This window comes from Pygocentrus nattereri, chromosome 2 (genome assembly GCF_015220715.1).
Source record: "Pygocentrus nattereri isolate fPygNat1 chromosome 2, fPygNat1.pri, whole genome shotgun sequence".
Taxonomy (NCBI): Eukaryota; Metazoa; Chordata; class Actinopteri; order Characiformes; family Serrasalmidae; genus Pygocentrus; species Pygocentrus nattereri.
The window spans coordinates 47,966,499-47,988,651 of NC_051212.1; the positions used below are offsets into that span (position 1 = coordinate 47,966,499).

Sequence of the window (22,153 nt, forward strand, 5' to 3'; positions counted from 1 at the left end):
GATTAATGGCAATGTCATTTTCTGTGTGGAGAGAAAGGGAAATGATGTCAGAGGCGCAGAAGGGCAAAAAGATAAGGCCGCTGACAGGCCTCGGGTGCACCGTGGGATACCTACTGCTCCAAACAGGCCGCTTTGCTTTGTGGGATTATGAGCGCTAGCTTCGCATAGAGAGAGTTAACACTTTCTTGCAGTAAAGATAAATTTAATGTAGTCCATACTATTTTTTTTGCTATAGCTGACATAATAAGACTTATTTTACCATAAGGGGCAGGTGGCTAGTTCCAGTTCCTCAGTTCAATGTAGAGGAGATGGGAAGTTTAAAAATTTCATTGACAGGTAAAAAAACCCCTAAACCTAAATCTGTCTTTTCTTCCTAAATAGGTCAATCTTGCTCATGTGGGCACATAATATTCATGTATAAAGTGTGTCTCCTATTGTATTGAACGCTGATCCAACGTTGATTCAACAGCACTCAGTGATGGCTGAATAGCTGTTTGTCGAAGGTAGGTGTTTCTAATAATGTGGCCAAGTTTGGTGATTCCAACAAACCGGCCAGTAAGTGGACATCCAAGGTAGGTGTTTCTAATAACGTGGCCAAGGTTGGTGATTCCAACAAACCGGCCAGTATGTGGACATCCAAGGTAGGTGTTTCTAATAACGTGGCCAGTGTGTGGATGTCCAAGGCTGGCATTTGTAATAGAGTGGCCAGTGAGTAGAAATAGGACATAAGGTATGTGTTTCCAGTAAAGTGGTTAATGAGTGGAAGAGCAAGGTAGGTGTTTCCAGTTAAGCGGCCAGTAAGTGGAAGTAGAACGCAGACATTTCTAATGAAGTGGCCAGTGAGTGGAAGTATAAGGTGGGTGTTTCTAATAAAGTGGCCAGTGAGTTGAAGTTGAACATAGACATTTCTAATGAAGTGGTCAGTGAGTGGAAGCATAAAGTGGGTGTTTCTATAAACAGCCAGAGAGTGGAGGAACAAAGCCGGGGTTTCCAATAAAGTGGCCAGTGAGTGGAAGTACAATGTAGGCATTTCTAATGAAGTGGCCAGTAAGGAGAGGTAGTGTAATGAGTGTAACCACAGAAGTATAAACCTTCTCTTTCTGTCTATTTGTGTGTGTACAAATTTACACATACATGTGTTCAGCTCCTAAAACCAAACCTCTGACGATCCTCCTCTAATAATGCATTGATTATAGGGTAGGAAACAAGGGACTCAGGAAGAGATCTAGTATCAAGTGACCTATATGTTTCTTAAAGTTGGAACAAAAGCATCTCCTGTCTCTCTATCGATAATCTCAGCCATGCTTGGCCCCTGTTCCAGGCCCTCAGGTTAATCCTCCGGGGCTTTAGTGACTGTCCCACAAAAAGCCATTGTGCCTTACTTAATTATAACCTCCGCTATCTGACCTGCCATGACCAGGGGAGGTGAAGTGTGCAAGAAAGCCGCATGCCATCCAGTCCCGCTGGATGGAGGAGGAAACACTAGACCTTTAAGTGGAAAATAACCGCCGGACGTTAGAATTGGGATAAAAAATAAGGAGATAGGAGTGCCACTGGTAAGGGCCTAATGGAAGGTTCTCCTCTGATCCAACCCCTATGCCCCCCCACTTCGGCTTTCTGGTCATTGGGAGTGTAAGAGCAAGCAATGTGAGCCTGAAGAGGTTTTGTTTTTTTTCAACGTTACTTCCCACAGTACCCTTGTGGCTCTAAGAGCATTTTGGACGCTGCTGCTCAAAGGTAACATGGACCAAACAACCGGACACCTGCTGGCTCTGGCTTTCCTCTTGCTTGTAAAGGTCGGCATGTCCAGTCAGAACAACATCAGTGAGTATTCAATATTTCCATGCTCATGAGCATCTCAGTGTCATTGCTGTGTGCTGTTAATGTGGTTTTCTTTGGATTTTGTTGCGTACATTCAATAACAGTTGAAAAAGGCAATTTGAAATTGGACCTATTTCCACTATTCATAGGCGTAGGTCCACTTTATAGGTCACCTTGTACCCCGTTCATTATTGGTAAGTTTCTGACCACTGCTGACTATAATTTGAGAGGTAGTCCATTCTCTGCAAAAAGGTGACACTGGCACTGTAGTGGTAGTGGCTCGTACAAGCTGAGAGTGATCCGCCAACCAAAGATTCCAGCCAAGAGCAGCTCTGTTATCAGAACCTGACCATTGGTAAAGGGCTAGAAAATGGCTAACCAGAATTGTGCATCAACAGATGAGCTACAGCTTGTCTAATAAAGTGGCCAGTGAATGTATATGTGAATAAGTCAAATGTGAAGATGGTCCTGCTCTCCTTGCACAGTCACTTGGTGTGCAGTGTCCGATGCGGAGGAGCAGAAGTGTCTGGATCTGGCCGGGAACGCCACAGCCCAGAATATTCGTGGGAAACTGCAGTGTGTGCGCGGCCAGAGCCCTACAGACTGCATGCAGAGAATTAAGGTGGGTGGAAATCCAATTCAAAGACAAACTAAAGTCAGGAGAACTATCTGCACCATCGTTTTTTGGACATCTTTGCTTGATGTGTTTATGAATTATGGTTAATTTGGTTGAGTGTGATTGAGTCTGGTTTTAACCTGCTGCACGCCAACCAGGACATAATGTTCACATCACTCATTCATTGTTAGTTTTTCAAGGATAGAAGTGAAGTGGAGCTTGAAGGAGACGGTGAGATGTGCCTCAGCTCTGTATTAGGATAATAGTCATGACTGTGCTTTCTTCTTTTACCAGAATGGCACAGCAGATGCAGCCTCTATGTACCCTGATGAGATCTATACTGCTGGAGTTTGCTATGGGTTAGATGTTGCAGTAGGAGAGTCTTACAATGGAATGGGTAAGTGCACAGACAAAGGGATGTTCTCTCAAAAAGTACAAGTGCCTCATATTTACAATGTGGTCTGAAAGTAACCTCAATGACCATAATATCAGTTTTTAGGATTAGACCAATTTTAAAGTTTTGGGCAATATCAAGGGCTTGGGCCAATTTTATGATTTATGCCCGGTTTAAATTTGGGTTGATGTTATGTTTTGGGCCAATTTCGGTTTTTGGGAAAGTCTTCAGGTTTGGGCCAAATTAGGGTTTGGGGCTATTTTAGCAACTTGATGCCAGCACTTGGGTCAATTTAGATTTTTTGGTCCAGTTTTTAACGTTTGGGCCAATTTCTCGATTTAGATTAAGTGTAAGCTTTGGGCTGTTATTTAACAATTGTCAATTTCAGCGTTTGGGTCAGTTTAAGGTTTTGACCAATTTAACATTTTGGCCAATTTTAAGGTTTGAGACAATTTCAGCATTTGGGACAGTTTAAGGTTTGGACCAATTTAACATTTTGTTCATTTCAGCATTTGGGTCAGTTTTGTAATTTAGGCCAATTTTGACATTTGTGTTCTTTTAAGGTTTTGACCAAGCAAACATTTTGATCAATTTTAAAGTTTGTGTCTGTGTTATTTTTAAGGTTTGGGCCCATTTAACATTTTGATCAGTTTTAAGGTTTAAGACAATTTAAAGTTTGAGTAAATTTTAAAGTTTGGCCAGTTTAACATTGAGGAAATTTATATGGTTTGGGCCAGTTTCAGCACTTTGGTTAATTTTAAGATTTGGGGCAATTTCAGCATTTGGGACAGTTTAAGGTTTGGACCAATTTAACATTTTGGTCACTTCAGCTTTTTGGTCAATTTTGTAATTAGGCCAATTTTAACATTTGAGTTCTTTTAAGGTTTTGACCAAGTAAACATTTTGATCAATTTTATCTTTGTGTCTGTGTTATTTTTAAGGTTTAAATTTAACATTTTGATCAGTTTTAAGGTTTAAGACAATTTAAAGTTTGAGTAAATGTTCAAATTTGGCCAGTTTAACATTGGGGACATTTGTATGGTTTGGGCCAGTTTTAGCACTTGGGTTAATTCTTCATAGATAAAATGCATTTTCCAAATAAATAACTTTAAAAATTGAACTACTCTTCCAATTTAAATGTTAACTATGAGGGTCCGCAATCCATTCTTTAGATGGCATTAATTACTACGTAGTGGCCTTGGCCCGAAGATCATCCGGTGACCTGTCGCTGCTGGAGATGCATGAGCGGAGTTCGTGTCATCCTGGGATCCGGACCACCGTGGGTTGGACCGTGCCCATTGGCTTCCTGGTCAATACATCGCAGATTAGCGTAAACGAACAGTGTAATTTCCCCCATGGTAAGAGACCACCACAGTAAAATCAGTAGGTAGGCTTAAACTCCAAGACATGAGTGTTGTAATAAGCAAACAAAGACTACCACAATGAATAGCACTAAAAGCTTGAATATGGAACCATGCAATGAGGAATGTGTGATGATAGTGATGATGATGATGACTCTACATAGTTTTTCCACTCCCTATCAATGTTATGAGCTCCACCTACATTATAGTTTCACTATATAAGTGCACAATTCAAAACTGTAGCCCATCTGTTGATGCGCAATTTGTGAGCTGCCGTCTCCCTCATTTATCATTGGTCAGTTTCTGACCACAGGACCAATGTTGTTCAATCATTTTCACTTCTAGATTGAAGGCAAAAATACCCATCCAAGAAAGGCTCTGTACTCAGAAACTAACCATTGATGAAGGGCAAGAAGATGTTAACACAAACTTTGCATCAACAGATGAACTACAGTCTCACTTGCACCAGCAAAGTGAAGCTACAGGGTAAAAAAGAAGCTGGTCGGTGTACATGTGTGTGCATGTGATCACACACTTCATCTGCAACTTCAACACTAATTCTTGTTCTTTGATGGTCCACAGCGGTGGGAGATTTCTTTGGTTACAGCTGTGTCCCAGGAGCAAAGGACCCAGAGCACGACCCCAAAGGCACCAATCCCAGAAACCTGTGTGAAGCCTGCATAGGGGACGAGAATGACCGGCACATCTGTGCCAACAACCCTCGAGAACGACACTACGGAGAGGCAGGGGCTCTCAGGTACAGTGTGTATATGTGTGTATATGTGTGTATACAGAACAAAACCTTGTATCTCCAAAACGGTAACTTTTCAGGAGAAGGAAAAAACATACTTTACTTTTAATGTAAGTCAATGGAGCCAGACTTTTTTCAAGTCATTCCGGGCCATTTCTTTTGGTCCATTCATCATTTAATTTACACACAATATAAAGGGTAACAGGCATTGTTCAGGCAAAATGTTCCCCGGATGATGGGAAACGTGACCATTTCAACTTTATGAAGCTGTTTGTATGCTAAAATAGAAGTCAAAGAAAAGTGAAGAGCCTCCAAAAACTGGAGTTCAAAAACGTATTAAAAGCTTTTGAGAAAACGTGACCCCTAACAACCACCTGGAAGACCTGGTAGACACCAAACTGTCCCCATCAGATAAACAGCATTTGAAGATCTGAAAAAAATCCACAGGTTTTTTAGTCCATCCTTCCAATTTCTGAGGATGACTCAATGCTATGATTCTGAAAGGGTGTGTAGCTGTCAAGAACCTTACACTGAACGTCTAAGCTTTATAGGCTGATGACTCTAAATTTGGGATGGCTTAGATCCTGAGAAGAAGTACAACCAGCTTCTCAGATGGAACTTGGAAGGTGTGGGAAAATATTGTTGCAGATTTCTTTGAAAAACTCTTTTAAAAAAAAGCAATTGTTTATTATTGAGGTTATACACTTAAATCTCTTTAAAATATGGTTCTTCAAGGGTTCTTCATCAAAGAAAATGGTTCTACATAGAACCATGGACACTCACTGAACCCTTTGCATAATTAAAGGGTTCTTTGCATCATGAAAAGGTTCTTCAGACTGGTGGAAAATATGCTGTAAATTGTTCTATATAAAACCTTTTTGAAAATGGTTCTATATAGCACCCAAAAAGGGTTCTTCTATTGTTACAATGTCAAGCTTGTAACAATAGAATAACCTTTGGGTACTATATAGAATCTTTTTCCAAAAGGCTCTACATAGAACCATCTACAGCACATTCATGCACATTTTCCCTCAAAAGCTTCTTTGAGTGTTCATGATTCCATTAAGAACCATATCCTTTACTAAAGAACCTTTGATGAATCTTTTTTAAGAGTGTAAAGAAAACGGTTCTATATAGGACCATGAGCACTCAAAGAACATTTTGCATGATTAAAGGGTTCTTTGCATCAAGAAAGGGTTCTTCAGATTGATAATGTGCTGTAGATGCTTCTATACAGAACCTTTTTGAAAATGGTTCTATATAGAATCATCTATAGCACATTCATGCATATTTTCCATCAAAGTGTTCTTTGAGTGTTCATGGTTCTATAAAAAAACATATTCTTTACTAAAGAACATTTGATGAATCTTCTTTTTTAAGTGTGTAGAGAAAACGGTTCTATGTAGAACCATGTAAAGAGTTCCGTTGCATTGTGAAAGAGTTCTTCAGATTGATGAACAATGTGCTGTAACACCAAAAAGGGTTCTTGTACTGTTATAAGCTTGACATCATCACTTTAGCAGAACTGGCTTTGGTGATATGTAGAACCATTTTCAAAAAAGGTTCTATACAGAACCATCTACAGTACATTCTCACTCTATCTGAAGAACCCTTTCATGATGCAAACAACCCTAAATCATGCAAAGAGTTGTTTGAGTGTTCATTGTTCTACACAAAACCATTTTCTTCACTAAAGGGCCCTTGAAGAACCATCTTTTTAAAGAATGAATGGCTGTTTTCACTAGGAATCAAAGGGTGGTCTCTGACTTATTATGACAGTATTATGGATCTACACCAAAGAAAAAAATCGAGCCTGTTCTAGGGGTTCTAACCCCACTGTGCTGCAACTGCGCTGTGTTCTGCAGATGTGTGGCAGAAAACCTTGGAGATGTGGCCTTCGTAAAACACACCACAGTCTTCGACAACATGAACGGTAAGCTCACATTTGATCTTTCCCGTTTCAACTAAGGGTGTTGAGAGAGGAGCAGCTGCATGAGAACCTTGGAGGTTTCATGTTTGCATCTTAAGAAACTGAATATCAGAAAGCTGCAGTGAGGCCACATACTTATAATCCCTAAGATTTCAGCCAGTACAATCACTGCCAACCACCTCAAAAGCACCACGAACCATCTCCTATTACTTTCACCCACTGTCAGACACCAGGGGGCAGTATTTCACAACAGTGTAGCTGTTTATGCTCAATAGAGAGAGAGCTGATGAGACCCAGTAAATCATGTCTGACCGTATGAGGCATCAGAATTGAGTTTTTGTTGCTTGGGAATTCAGAGGTGGACCCTCCATATACTTTTGGCTGGAAATGTTCAAATAAGGATGCTGTTAAATACTTCCAGTCACATTGAAATGATATCTTCTTTTTGCTTTCCAGTATAAGAATGTATCGAAATATTTCTGGCTATATATACACACACTATGTGGCCCAAAGTATGTGGACACCTGACCCTCACACCTATATGAGCTTGTCGTATGTCTTATTCAAAATCCATGGGGACTAATATGATGTTGTCCCCACTCCTTTGTGGCTACAACAGCCTTCACTCTTCAGGGAAGGTTTTCCAAGATGATGAAGTGTGTCTGTGGGAATTTGTGTCCATTCAGTGGAGAGAACATTGAGAATTAAGGTTATACACCTAATACAACCCTGAATATAACTATTATTCGAAAAATAGCAGTATGCTATTTATAATTGAATAACTTCTATTTGTTACCCAAAAAAACATACCATTGGAATATTGAATGTAAAATATATTCAGGTTAATAATAGGGTTGAAAGATTAATCGTTTTTATGTCAAAATTGCATTTTGAAAGAGTGCTATTTTCAAATCAAGAGCTATAGGCTATAATTATAGTCTGTTTTTCAAAGAACACTGTCAATTGTCACCGTCTTAAGTTGTGAAGTTCACCTGATAACACTGAGCTGGTGAGATAAGAAGTAACCAAACACTCATGTATTGTGACATTACAACCATTACCTGGTGACTAACCGGTAGTCTGGCAGACTACCTTACGTTTAAGCCTTACACTAGAAAAAGTGAATATGCTGGTGGATATTCTTGGCCAGAACGAGAAGCCTGGACCTTAGTTTGTAGAAAATGACCGCAATTGAAATCACAACCACAATATTGGCCAAAAATATTGCATTGAGATATTTTCCTGATTGTTCAGCCCTTTGTTTTATTTAGATTTTTCTTGTAAAAGTTATTGACATATAACATCACAGCAGTTATTAATATGAGAAGTAATTGCAGAAGGTAACCATCACTATAACGTAAAATGTTAGACAGCAGATAAAAATCATTCTGCCAAATTGGTTCAAAGTCAGAGTTGAAAACGCAAAACACTTTCAACTGACTTGGACTTTAGACTAAAATCCTCTTGTTTCAATGACCTTTTACTTTAATCGTGTTCATTTTATTAAAACAAATGATTGAACATTCCATTTTTCCTAATAAAACAATCATATTACATTTAGTAGCGACTGTTTCTGTAGTGATTGTTTCAGTAGTGACAGTTTTATGGTATCTAACTGCTCACCATGTGGCCATGAGGGACAGGGATGCAGTCCTACTTGCTGTTCTAAAATGCTGGGATGTAGCTAAAACAACTCTTTGTGTATCAGTGGTGACATGAAAATGCGGGACATCATATTTTGATTATAAAATTTTGTTAAATAAAAATTAAACTTACAATATACATACATCTTTCACCTTCACTTTATTTAAAAGAAATTTTAAAAGATCTAAAAAAAAAAAGCAACATTGATACAATTGCAAAAAAAATGTAGGGGTTAGGGTTTGGGACAGCTGCCGCCAAATAGAAAGTACGCTGTAAGTGGTAGTTTTGTACATATTTAGCTTTTTACCATCCCCTTTAATGCTTTGGGTTTAAACAGGTCATAACATAACACTGCAAACAGTTTGTGACACCATGTTGTAACTGTAAGGTAAAAATCAGGAGTCGTGGGCTCTGGACCTGGAGCTGGAGGACCTGAAGCTGCTTTGCCCGGATGGAGGCGAGGCCTCGCCCTCCCAGCACAAGCACTGCCACCTGGCCGTGGTGCCCGCCAACGCTGTGGTGGTGCGTCTGGAGGATAAGTGCCGCGTTTACAAGTTCCTGGAACGTGTGCAGGTCAGCCAAGACACGGGCAGCGCTGGACACTGTATGCCAGCTGGCAGATACACTAAGTGACCTGCTGGAATGAGCACACACTCGTGCACACACACACACACACACACACACACACACACACACACACACACACACACACACAAATACATTTACACTGAAATGCACACTATCTAACTGTAATGAAACGTCTTAGTCTGCTATTAGCAGTTCAATGTCATGCCCTTTGGAATAGGAGAGGTCACTGGCAGTGGAGGAGAGCATGCAGTAGAGCAAGAGAACAGTTAAACTCGCACTGCTATAGTCTACGTTAACCTTTCTAGGAGTAGTGCAGACCGAGTCTTGCCACGGTCTCTAATGATGCTTTGAAATTGCAGTGAAAGCAAAATGTGGCCTTATTTCAATCCAGCAATCAACACCACATTTGTGTCTATAAGCGGAAGGATACATACTTTATTATGATCTGAATTTGATGGAAATTTACTGTGTACAGTAATCCTTTATGTTGGGGATCTCAAAATCAGATTATCCTGGGGGCCGCTAGCCACGCAGTCTTCACTAAGGGGGGCTGGTTGAAAAAATGCAGAAAAAAGAAAAATCGTCGCTGTCCAAAGAAAAAAAAGCATCTCCAAAATGGTAAATTTACAGGACTTTATTAACGTAACTTTTAACTTAAGTTAATGTAAAAAGATTCGAATTGATTTTGGGGTGTTTTCATTGGTCCAATCATCATGAACGTTTCACACAATGCAAAGGAGAACTGACGTGTTCAAAAGGCGAAGATGAAATAGATGTAATATATAGTTTGAGTGCATCTTACTCAGCGTTTACTAGCAGTTCTTCAGTCACCACAAACTATAGTAACTGTAATCATAGTAGGAGCAGCAGCAGCAGCAGCAGCAGTGTAGGTTCAAAGTCTAATTTGTGTCCAATTAAACGAAGTAAACTTACATTTAATGTTAAATTTATATAACACTCTTAACCTCTTATGCTCCAGGGTATATTTTGGTTTGTTCACCTGAATTTACATGACCAAACATTCAGATGTTTAAATTATTATTATCAAATTATTCAATAACTGCATGAAATAAATACAAATACTTTTATTTATTTATTTATTATTTTTTTGTAAAAGCTCCCCTGAAATGAACAGAAAACATGTTTTATCATCACACACATTGCTATATTCTTACAATTTACTGCTGAGGGTCAAAAATCTAGGACGCTCTTTCTATTATTTAATAAAAATCATTTTTACAAAGCAGATCACTGAAGAGACGCCGTCTGTTTATAGTTCATAGCCCAGATTTGTGGAAAAATGGGTCGACTTTCAGTAGAAAAACAAATTTGTGAGTTCAGCTTCTTTTATTATAAGGGTGTAAAATGACATCACCATCTATTTGACTGGAAAGAACAGTTACAGACTCATACGACGCCCAGCTTCTGAATGTAGCTTATTAAAAATGAAAGTTATGAAGAACATGATGAAGTGCACTTTGGAACCACCGGTGGGTCTAAGGAGCATAAGAGGCTACTGAGGTAGCCCTGGCGTTCCTGCTGAATGTGAGTGAAGTTATTGTGAGTGAAGTGCTGTCAAAGTGAGCAGTTAAAGGCCTTTCACACTGTGGGACGTAGTCTGATGCGGTTCTTAGCTCAACACTCTAAAAATGCGAGAAGGTGTCAGAAATTGTTCCTTAACTAGCAGCAATAATGAATTCATCTTGTTTTTTTTATCACTGCAACTAAAGGATGCATACACTAGTGCAGAGGTCACTAATAGGCAGACTGCGGTCCGAGTCCAGACCCAGAAGGTGGACCTGGACCTATAGCCAATAAACTATGGAGATGGTCCTATTTTAATCGGCTTAAATTCAGACTCTGAAAGATGGCATTAATTTACATATCGTCGCTGTCCAGAGAAAATGTTTCATTTTCTACATCATTTTAGCACACCAGCTGTCATTCGTGTTGTGTAAAAAATTTCATGATGCATTGACCAAAACATTGATAAAAACACTCTAAAATCACATGGAATAAAATCTCTTTACACTGACTTACATTGAAAGGTAAAGGTGTTTTTGCCTTCTCCTGTAAAGTTACTATTTTAGCAATATTTGTTTTTCATTGGACAGCGACGACATGTCTTTTTCCATCTGTAAAAATCTTGGTGTGAATAAACCTTAATTCTGGGTTCTTACTGGATCGTTTGGTACTTAATTTCTTAATTCTGTTCTTGCTACATCTATCATATCATGAATGAATCCTCGAGGGCAGATTAAACTAACTATCAGTATAAATAGGAATAGTAGTGAAGTCAGTTACAGTTAAATTACTGCCATTCCTGCTAAGTGTACAGCATTCCTGCTCATCTTTTTGTTTGACTTGATCCTCCTGCATGAGCATCAGCCACAGCTAATTTTATATAGCATATGTTGGGTAACCAGCTGCAGTGGATTTAAGGAAAAATTGCAAATATAGTGTTTTATTCATTATGTATCTAACTGTGTAATGACATTTTAAAAAGTTAAACAATAGGTTGGAAAAATAGCAAAATGAATCTAGACTTCAAATGTTGTTAAGGCCTGCACTCAAAGATACAACAGCGGCTAAAGAGACATTATGCTAACATGTTCAGAAGTGTGTGGGTGTTTGTATGAGCATCTCCTCACTGGTTTCTCACCTCTAAGGCTTATATCATAGCTCCTTATATCATCTTTCTCAAGCTATGGTGCACAGTTAGCTTAGATTTTAGTTCTTAGCTCAGTGGTCTCCATCCCTGGTCCTGGAGAGCTACCGTCCTGCAATGTTTAGTTCCAACCTGTACCCAATAAGCTTCCCAGCCCCTTACTTAACTCTAATACATCTGATCCCGCCGATCAGGGACTTAGTAGAGGTTGATTAGCTGGAGCATGCATGGCAAATTGTGGTTGGAACTAGGCTCTGCTGGAAGGTAGCTCATCAAGACCAAGGTTGGAGACCACTGTTTACACTGCAAATGACTAAATGACATCCATCTCAATCTTAACCAATCTTTGTTGCATTTTTTCCAGAATGTGTTTGCCAACAGCACGCAGGGTTTCTCCCTCTTCAGTTCGGCAGGGTACGGTCAGCCAGATGTAATGTTCAGTGACTCCACTCAGAAGCTGCTGAGGGTCATGGGCACCTACCCATCCTGGCTGGGGCCCAGCTACACCACTATGCTTCAGGCATTTGAATGCGAAGGTAAACGATCATGTTTGAGCACAAAGCCAACCAACACCACCAATTTGATGTGATTTGAGTTTGATTACAATGGTATAGCAATACCAACAACCTTCAGTCAGTTTGAATACTGGTGGCAGAGCAACATCACCTCACTTTGGGTCAGTGGTTCCCAGTCCTGGTCCTAGAGAACCCCCTTTCCTGCACATTTAAGCTTCATCCCTGCTTCCAAAACACCTGATCCAACTATCATTGTGAAAAAGAAGCATTCGCATGTACATGAATAATATATTATCTGCATAGTATACTATTTAGTACAGTATCCATGAATAGTATACTATTTAAAATGTTTTACTTAAATATTAGTTTAGAAATATTATTTAAAAATATGCTTTAAAACAATAGCTTTTAAAGTAGGCTTTAGTACATTATAGTTGCATTTTAGTTGCTATATGTGACTCACTTACTAGCAATCAAATATAAATATCGATGCTCCTAAGAGTTTACATTTAAGAGATGTTTCAATCGTAACAGAATTTGTGTCAATTTTCCCAAAACTCACTTCATTGCATGTTTCAATTTTAAACATAAAAGCATTTTTAAGCATGAAAGATTTATTTTAACATGACTTTATAAGCCTTAAGTATATATAAGTTGTATTTAGTTACTCCTAATAATGTACATTATTGTGCTTTATAAATGTGTTTTGTTTGTTGAAAGTCTTTTATTTACGTTCATTGTATTTTATTTAAATTATTTAGTGATACAGTAAATCTAACTTCTTTCTAACTTCATTGCTACTTCTTGATTTACTTCTTGACAACATAGCAATTAAGCGTATCAGTATCTTCAGCAGTATATTCATTATATGTACCAGTTATTCTAACAAATAACACACGTAAATCTATTTAAGTGCAAGTAAAGTCATAAAAAGGAACAACTATTGGCATTTAACATATTTATATAATTGTTTTTGAAAGATTTTTTTCAGTTTATTAACCATTTTCAACTGCAATTTGAGCAAACTGGGTAGGATATAAGGTCCATATAAGTCTATATAACATTTATATGCCGACTTTATGCCAAGCAGGCCTAGCAACCCTTGGGCAAGATACTTTGCTGGTGATGCTGTGCTGCTCCCAGACTGGGCATAATTGGGCAGCAAAATCACACATTTCCCTTATAGAAACAATGACGTAGCCCCCTCTGGCCCACCCACAATGGCTATATTTACATGCAAAGTTTTTTGCCAATCAGATTTAATACTATCGGATTAGAGATTCAGACTGAGGTGTTTATGCACACTATATTCAACAATCTGATGGAAAAATCTTTGTTTACATGCTCATTACAAGTAATCAATGCAAAATGATGTGCATGCGTGGAGTAGCACTTAGAGTAAACGTTACCATGACAGCAAACATCATGTGAGTTCCAGTCAGACTGAGATGAGCAGCAGTGAGCAGTGCTTGAGTTTGTAATTGCTTTAAACTGATGTCAGACTCATGTCCTTATTAAAGAAGACCGAGAGGAAGACGTGTTCTGAGACACATAAACTGGATGTCCGTCCCACCGCTGACTTTTAAAGATCAGAGCATAAACTCCTCTGCAGACCAGGTTCTGCTCCCGCCATGTTGAACATTAAAAACCTTTCACTATGAAGCGAGGCACATGGGCAGAACGTACTTACGCATTCCGATAAGAATGTAATCGGATTCAGGCATTTACACGGATATTATTCTTCTATTTAATGGATTATTAAGAGGAATACCCACCTCATTCAATCGGATGGAAATTGTATTGCGAATGGCCTCAATAGACTAGACTATTCTGCTTGAAGTGTTTAAATGGATGTATTCTATTCCGATTGAGCTATCAGTCGGATTTTTAGGCTGCATGTAAACATGGCTAATGACAGGCCTGAATCCAGGTCCAGAGTTGGGAACCTGTGCTTTTAGGGGTTTGACAATGAAGGTTGAACAACCCAACTCCAGGAAACCATTACACTCTAGCAAAACATCAGCCAATGCAAGAAATCTTCAATGCACTGCTTCCAACTGAAGATCATAGCTCAGTTCAGAATGCCGCACCAGCTGTAAGAATGAATAAAATGTATTTGTGTGAGTTGAATGATGAAGTAGGTTGGAGCATCTCAAACATCTAAATGCTATGTACTCATCCCACTCATGCATATGCACTTGACTATATTTCCAATATGGCTGGCTTTATGACTGCTGTGCTTTGGCAAGCAGACTGAAGCTGAAGCTTTTCTCCACCCTTTGAGAAATGCTTTGTGATGCATTGTGTACTTTGCAAGGTCTTTACTCAAGCGTGCCATTATTTGCCCATACATTAAGCTAACCTACTGTAAGATGATTCATTAAATAGCACACTGCGCTGACCTTCTCCTCTCATTCACAGGTTTGTGCTGATGTGATCGAAAGCCTGCACACCTCCGCACTGTCATTCTCTCCCACCTCCCATATCTCCTGTATTTTCCCTCTGTCTTACACCGACCCCTCCAACCAGCTTAAAGAGTGCCGCAGGCTGTACCTATGCCAAAGGCCAGTTAGCTCCCATGCTTCATAGCCTCCCTCCTTTCTTCTCTCTTCTGCTAGTGACTAAACACAGCACATTAGCTATACTGTTGCCAATCTAGGCCACTTGATCTGCTATTTCATGATGGAAGAAGGTCGACGCCAGCAGGCCATGATTTCCAGGGAGGGGGAGCAGCCACCACATTATGAAGGGATTCATTCTTTTGAGCCAAGACTGTGTTACATGTGCTTCAAATCCATGCAATTCAATATCGGCTAATACTAATGGTGGCCTGCTGATCTAATGGTTCTCGACTCTGGTCCTGGGGGCCCACTGCTGAGTCTAAAGCCTTATTCGAGCTGGATTAGTTTTGCCTGGGGGGATACTATAATTTCAGTGATTACCAAAGATTTTAATTTAATATTAATCTGCAATGCATGTAGTTGTTACATTCAGATAGTAATAATTGCAGAGTGAATGGGCTTCTGCCCCCTCATCAGCCCCTGTAGCAGAGCCCCCTCAGCAGGCATGTTCCACTTTGTAGTAATGGAAAAACAAGGCCCGCTAATAGACCCACAATTTGGCAGATGGAAGACTAGCATGTGCGTAGCATGACTTTATGCAGTTCCTCTATTCAAACACCAAGCCATTTTTATACCATGTTTTTCATGCACCGTGTTGTTATTGTCATTGAGTGTGGTGTCAATTGCTTAATGCTAATGTTAGCATAAAAATTCAGGTAATATCACCATTCAGATTATATATCACCTAAAATAGTGATTTGGATTGGGTGTAGCCCTTCTTCTTGGAACCAATCTGTACTTTTTTGCAATTTAATGCAATTTATTTGGACTTTAAAAGGAAATCTACATATACATCTTGTTTGGAAATCAGTAACAGTAAATAAAAATAAAATTGTTTTTCTTTTAGTAAATCCAACATATCTCTAAAAGGATACCTTCAATTAATTCTATTTAACATCTATTCAAAACAGTCAAAGTATACTAGCTAAATATACTAGCTAAAGCTAGCTAGGTACAGAGGCTTGTTTGAGGGGCAGATGCTCCATGCAGTCGTATAAGTCAGACTATTGATCATCTTCAGAGTGGAATCTGATTGGAAGCAATAGGAGCCATTGGTCCCAATCAGATACAAGCCTGTCGATTCCAAAAGTCTTCCCACCCAACTTCCTTGCAGAACTCCTTTTAAAACTTTAAATTTTATGACCTTTCAACCTGGGATACCTGTAAAAAGTCTCTTACAAAACTTTAACACAACTAATCCAGCATGAAAAGGACTTTCTACACCTCATTTGGCCTAGTAGCTGATACGTTTAATTAGGTGTGTTAGAATGTGGCAAACACTAAACTGTGCTAGGCAGTGGGTCTCCAGCACTGAACTATGTTATTGAAAGTGTTAAACAAAAGCAAGTCTAGAATTGAGCTTATTTAAGTGATTATGGCACCTGGCTTAGTTTGTAAAGAATGCTTGATATCTACTAACTTGAAGAATTTAGATTTGAAGATAATTGCCACTTTGAATTGCTATACCCCGTTTGAGCCTCTGATGTGAAAGTAAGGCAGGAGCAGTTGACTGACCTTGGCTTGTTTAAGAGAATTCTTAACTTGAATACGTCTTCTAGAACCCAACGCTAGTCCTTTGTTTAATCAAAAACGATTAAAATACTCATCAACTTCTCTGGAAAATGTTCTCCATGTCGACCCATTTTTACATGGATGGAACTCAACACAGGTGCTCGTATGGTGCAGTATCCTGGCTTGTCTCCAGGATAACACTATACTGACTTGAACAATATTTCATGTAAATAGTCTTGTGTCGCTATTTGTAGAACAATCTCTTATTATCAATAAACCCCCCCCAACAAAAGTGTGGTCTTGTGTACTGTTTTGTATGACACAATGTTAAGGATAACAGCAGTGAGAATGGGTTAATGAATCATCTACAACACTCGCAAGCACATCTAATTCCCAGGACGCTCAAGCATATGTGCTTCCCTGAACATACGCTAATGTATTATAAATGATAATGGCATCTAATACAGGCTCATAATGGATTGGTTTCAGCGTGCTGACACAGCTAATGAACATTAGTGATTTTGATTACGGGTTAATTAAGCATTTACGGGCACATGTTCAAATGACCTTCAGAAAGTTGGCACACACTCGTGAAGCTGCACATAGACACAAAGCCATATATGTAATTACCATTTGACCGTGCGTTTTCATGCACAGTCTATTTTTCACAATTTAGCAGCTCAGCATTAATTACACACTTGTTCGGTGCGTTGGAGCTGCTTTTGTAATGGCGCAATTAACTTTTGCTCTCCGAGATGTCGGAAAGATCTCAGCTTATTGCTATTTGAATAAAAGGCCCTGTTGTTCGAACAGTACTGGACTTGGTTACCTATGGATGTATTATCACTCAGACCAGTTTGTCTGGGAGTGCTAAAGAGGAAAAAAGGCTTTTCTAGAAATTTCCTGGGGAGGTGTTCAGCAGCAGATGGCCTCTCTGGTGCCACACTGCAGAATCTGTGTGCATGTGTGTGTCTGTGTCTGAGAGGCACCAGGCTTCATTAATCTGAGCTTTATATAACACACTCCCCAGTGACAACACATGAAGTGTCAGCCTTCAGTACTGGTGTGGCTGAAGGCTGTTGCATGCTAATAACTACACAATATTGGGGGAAAAGTTACTTTGCCATATTTTACAGGTGCATTTCAGTCTAAAACTAGAGTTTAATGATATTCTTTGTGTTAAGCAGTACACTGTAACCCTCGGCCTTATTCATTTGACAATATTTACCGTTTAATCATCATCATCATCATCTTAAACCGCTTAATCCAGACTAGGATCATGGTAGCAGTTGGGAGACCAAAGAATCCCAGATGACCCTGTTCCCTGCAACTTCCTCCAACTCATTCCAGGAGACCCTGAGCTGCTCCCATGCCAACTTGGAGATACAATCCCTCCAGTGGTTCCTAGGATGACTCCGGGGTCTCGTCCCAATAGGCCATGCCTGGTAAACTTCCACCGAGAGGTGGCCAGGGGGCATCCTGATCAGATGCCCGAACCACCTCAACTGGCTTTTGATGGTTTAATATCATCTACTCATGGGTTCTCATCTACAATTCCCAGCATGCATTACACAAAAAACATCATTCAACTATTGAAAATCCCTGTATTGCCAACAAATCCAAGTTGTGTCAAATCTATAATTGCTAGCTAGCTAATTGAGGACCAAAATCAGTGTGCGGTTGTTTCTGAAAGCTGTGTATGTTCCTTGTTTCAGTAGTAAAATATTACTCCTGTAAAAGTAGAAGTTCCTCCCTTTAGACCTCAACTTGAGTAAAAGTACTAAAGTATTTGCCTTCAAATGTACTTAAGTATTGAAAGTAAAAGTACTAAAAGATTAATAATGGCTCTGATGTCCTGTTATCATTTTTATAACAAGACTGGCTTCATGAACTCATTTCAGGTGAAAGTCCTCCAGCGTCTCTCTTGGTAAATCAGTCTTTTAATAGAACGTCATTAATTAGTGACGCTGACGTCTATTAAAATGATCATAAGCACAAAACACTGAAGGTAAACAGTTTCCATCATGGAGAACCGAGTGGCTCTGAAATCACTTTTTACACACAAGCAAAGTTTCAGTTTCAGATTTATTTACAACTTAGTTCCAAGTTTAAGTTGAATAAAAACTGGCTTTAAACTCAGGATCACAAATGAGCTCCTTTACTATGTTGATCTGTAGGCGTCTGTTCATAAACATAAACCAGCCCAAACTCATTTACTATAAAATGAAATGGTGTTTGTAGAAATTCAGAAAAAAGCCGCGTCAGTCTCGACTGCATATGTGGACATATTTCTATATTGAGCTCTATTTACACAAAGTTAGGTTAGTTCATCATTTATGTTGAACAGACTCTCCCAAAGTTTTACGCTGCTGCGCTGACGCTGAACCGTGTGCTGCACTGGGTCGGTATGACCAACAGGCCAACACAAGCTCTAAACCAAGTGACCGCTGGGCCCTGATTGGTGTTCTTGCTTTGTGCTTCTCTTGTTTTGACATGTTATGTTTTTATACGCACATAAACCATAAGGAACAACAGATTTCTCAAAATGTAGGAGGAAAAAGTCAGATATTAGACTCTGAAATGTAGTGGAGTGAAAGTAAAAAGTTGCCAAAATGGAAAAACTTCAGTACAGATACACAAAAAAACTACTTAAGTACAGAAACCAATTACATTTACTTAGTTACTGTCCACCACTGTGTTTCAGTGACTCAGTATGAGCAACCTTTTGCCCTTTGGCAGAAGTAAAATAACCTACATACACAGCATGTTATGCTCTCTCATGTTCTGGCTGGCAGACCCGCAGATAAAGGATTGGCAGAACCATTCATTCCTTGGGATAATCTTTCCCTTTCTGATGCTGCAGAGGTCTGTGGGCCACACATAAGCTGCGGGCGTCAGTCCGAGTCCCTCTCAGCCTCTGTGATCACGTTTCACGGGCTTATCGGAGTGGGCTGGGGTGCTTTGGCAAGCGCGGGTCACAGCGGGCAAGTCCAATACAATGCAGGTATACAGAAAGGCTGTGGGCAGTGGAGCGTGGACCACACAAAGTCACGTCCAGTCCCGCTGGAAACGTCCAAAGCTCATATTGACCCCACCTTTGGGAGACTTGCTCCATTCATAATGACAAAAAGTGAGAAGGCTGTAAACCCAGAAACAAGGCAGAGGATTTATCTGCTTCTTGTACCATTTTGGTATTTTGTATTTGGTACTGACTTTCAATTTTATTCAATAGAATTATGTTAGTATTTAATTCATGCAGGTAATGCAGTACTCTTATTTCATTGTTAAGTTATGGATGTAAACAAAATGGTTAAACTCTTAATCTTTGTAATGCTGGGGAGCGATGATGAGGCACACATGATAAGAGAAGCAAAATTTATTAGGGGCAAATCTAGAATCAGGGTCTAAACAGTCCAGGGTCAAAGAGCCAACATGTAGAGAACGAGGGACAGACATGACAAAAAAGGAATACAGACTAAGCACAATAACAGAGACAAGGAAATATAACGGAGGCCAGTAGAAACAACACCAAATAATACAAAGACCAGCCAACTAACAGGGCTTAAATATAGGAACAGGTTAGCAAGACACAGGTGGTTAACAAGAGGGTTAACAAGACACAGGTGAGAACAATCAAGAACAAGTTATGGAAACAAGGGGGCAGAACAGGGAAGAATCAAAACAAGGAAGCACATGGACAAGGTCCAAAAGGTAAACAAAAGCACATGGAAGACTGGGAGGGGCCAATCGTGATTATCTTAATCAAAAATTGGCCAATCAAGAATTGTTTTCTCACTACTAAAAAAGTCACTATAAAACTGCTACAAGGCAAAATATATATGCTAATACATATTTCTCAAGCTTCAAATAAAACATGAAACGTATTTGAGAAGTTTCAAATATATTCAATCAAGAACAACAAAAAAGTTCATGCATATCACTTTTAACTTAGCGCTGACAAACTACTAGAAGCCATGGAGAAGCATTATCATAGAGATCATGGATTTGTTATAAAGATCAAGGGGGTGCATTTTTCCTTATGTTTTAACGTTTTTGACCTGAATTGAAGGTCTAGCACTAATAATCATGGTTTGACCCTGATGTAAATGTAGCAAGGATAAGACTGAACTCCTGTATGACTTTTGCTTTTCTTTAAACAATTACCGCTACAAGCTATGTTTCTGATCACGAATTCAAGAATCCAGACAATGCTTTATCCTTATAACACTTGAACCTTACAGTTTTTAAGAATGAGAAAGTACAGTAATGTAATGTAATTAAACATTTCCAGGATATTTGTTTCCTTAGTGATGTTACAGAATTTACTGTTCTTTCCTGTTTGTTTTATTTTTGTACTTCTTGTTTCTAAGTGAAAAGCCTCTTATGGACCTGACTCATTCACTTACTCATTCACATTTAGCAGGTTGACGATTCTCCACAAAGGGCCACTCAAGTGCAATCAAATGCAAAGGTTTGAACATCCCGGTGAAACGTGTTTTCTTAATTCTTTAAGTGAAAAATAACTTGACACCTTCTCTACAGGGGGCACACTTCTGCACATTTTAGTGCAGAATTGTATTTATTTGCTGAGGTTAGTATATTGGATTTATTTTTACAAAGTGCCAAATTCAGTAAATAAACAGTATGTATAGAAGTGGGTTAGAGGATGTGTTAATGTTTTTTCACTTAGAAAACCAAAAAAAGATGTCATTGCACATTTGCATAGGACTATAGCTTTTTGTGCTTAACAAGAATGGCACATCACAACAATGAGAAGCTTCTTGACAAATTAACTATAAAAACTATCTATAAAAAGCTACAAACTATATGCAAAAAATCTGCATGAATGAACAGTCCAAAAGTTTGAGAGCATGAATCAATGCACAATTGCAAGGAATTCAGGGATTTGACCTATTTACAACCCATAACATTTTTAAAAGATTCAGTGATCCTGGAGAAATCTCGTAAAGGGTGTAAAGGGAAACACTGAATATTATAACAGCAATATTGAAAGTCTGTGACCATCAAGACCAGTATGATTCCATAATGAATATAACCACATGACCTCAGGAATGCTTCTGAAAACCCATCCCAGTAAACAAATGTGGGTGCATTTATAAAGTTAAGACTCTACTGTGCAAAGAAAAAGCCATATATCAACAACATGTAGAACGCCGCTGACTTCTCTGGGTTGAACCTCATCTGAGATGGATTTATGGAAAGTGGAAACATGTGCTGTGGTGTAACGAGTCTAACTTTCAAATTATTTTGGAAATAATTGATGTCATACCTTCCTGGCCAAAAAGGAAAAGGACATATTGATTGTTACCAACCTAAAGTTTAAAAGCTAGCATGTGTAATGGTATGGGGTGTGTTAGTGGATAACTTGAACATCTGTGAAAGCAACATTAAGGATGAGAGGTACATATGCATTTTGGGGCAACATATGCTGCCATCTAGATGATGTCTTTTTTAGGGACGTCTCTGCAAGACAAAGCCAAGCCACATTCTGCACATGTTACAGTTGCATGGCTTCATTATAAGAGAGTGTGGATGCTAGACTGGCCTTCCCGCAGTCCAGATCTGTCTTCCATTGAAAATGTGTGGCATATTCTGAAGTGCAATATACAACAATGGAAACCCTGGACTGTTCAGCAGCTGAAGTGTTATATCAAGGAAGAACAACTACACCAATTGGTGCCCTCAGTTGGTGCCAAACAACTACTGAAAAT

At 39.2% G+C, this 22,153-nt stretch overlaps 1 protein-coding gene across 1 annotated transcript; it reads left to right on the forward strand.

The window, feature by feature from the left end:
- Positions 1–253: 253 nt before the first annotated feature.
- otomp (otolith matrix protein) lies at positions 254–15,632 on the forward strand. Its single transcript, XM_017700207.2, has 10 exons — positions 254–336; positions 1,694–1,824; positions 2,307–2,443; positions 2,732–2,834; positions 4,004–4,189; positions 4,775–4,949; positions 6,809–6,876; positions 8,906–9,090; positions 12,138–12,309; positions 14,710–15,632. The coding sequence occupies exons 2-10, from the start codon at positions 1,743–1,745 to the stop codon at positions 14,718–14,720; spliced, it is 1,119 nt and encodes a 372-aa protein (XP_017555696.1). The 5' UTR covers positions 254–336; positions 1,694–1,742; the 3' UTR covers positions 14,721–15,632.
- The last annotated feature ends 6,521 nt before the right edge of the window (positions 15,633–22,153 follow it).

Coding starts and splice junctions, on each gene's coding strand:
- otomp (XM_017700207.2), top strand. CDS start 1,743: ATGGACCAAACAACCGGACACCTGCTGGCTCTGGCTTTCCTCTTGCTT. Junction 2,444..2,731: donor ACTGCATGCAGAGAATTAAG/GTGGGTGGAAAT, acceptor TTCTTTTACCAG/AATGGCACAGCAGATGCAGC. Junction 6,877..8,905: donor AGTCTTCGACAACATGAACG/GTAAGCTCACAT, acceptor TGTAACTGTAAG/GTAAAAATCAGGAGTCGTGG.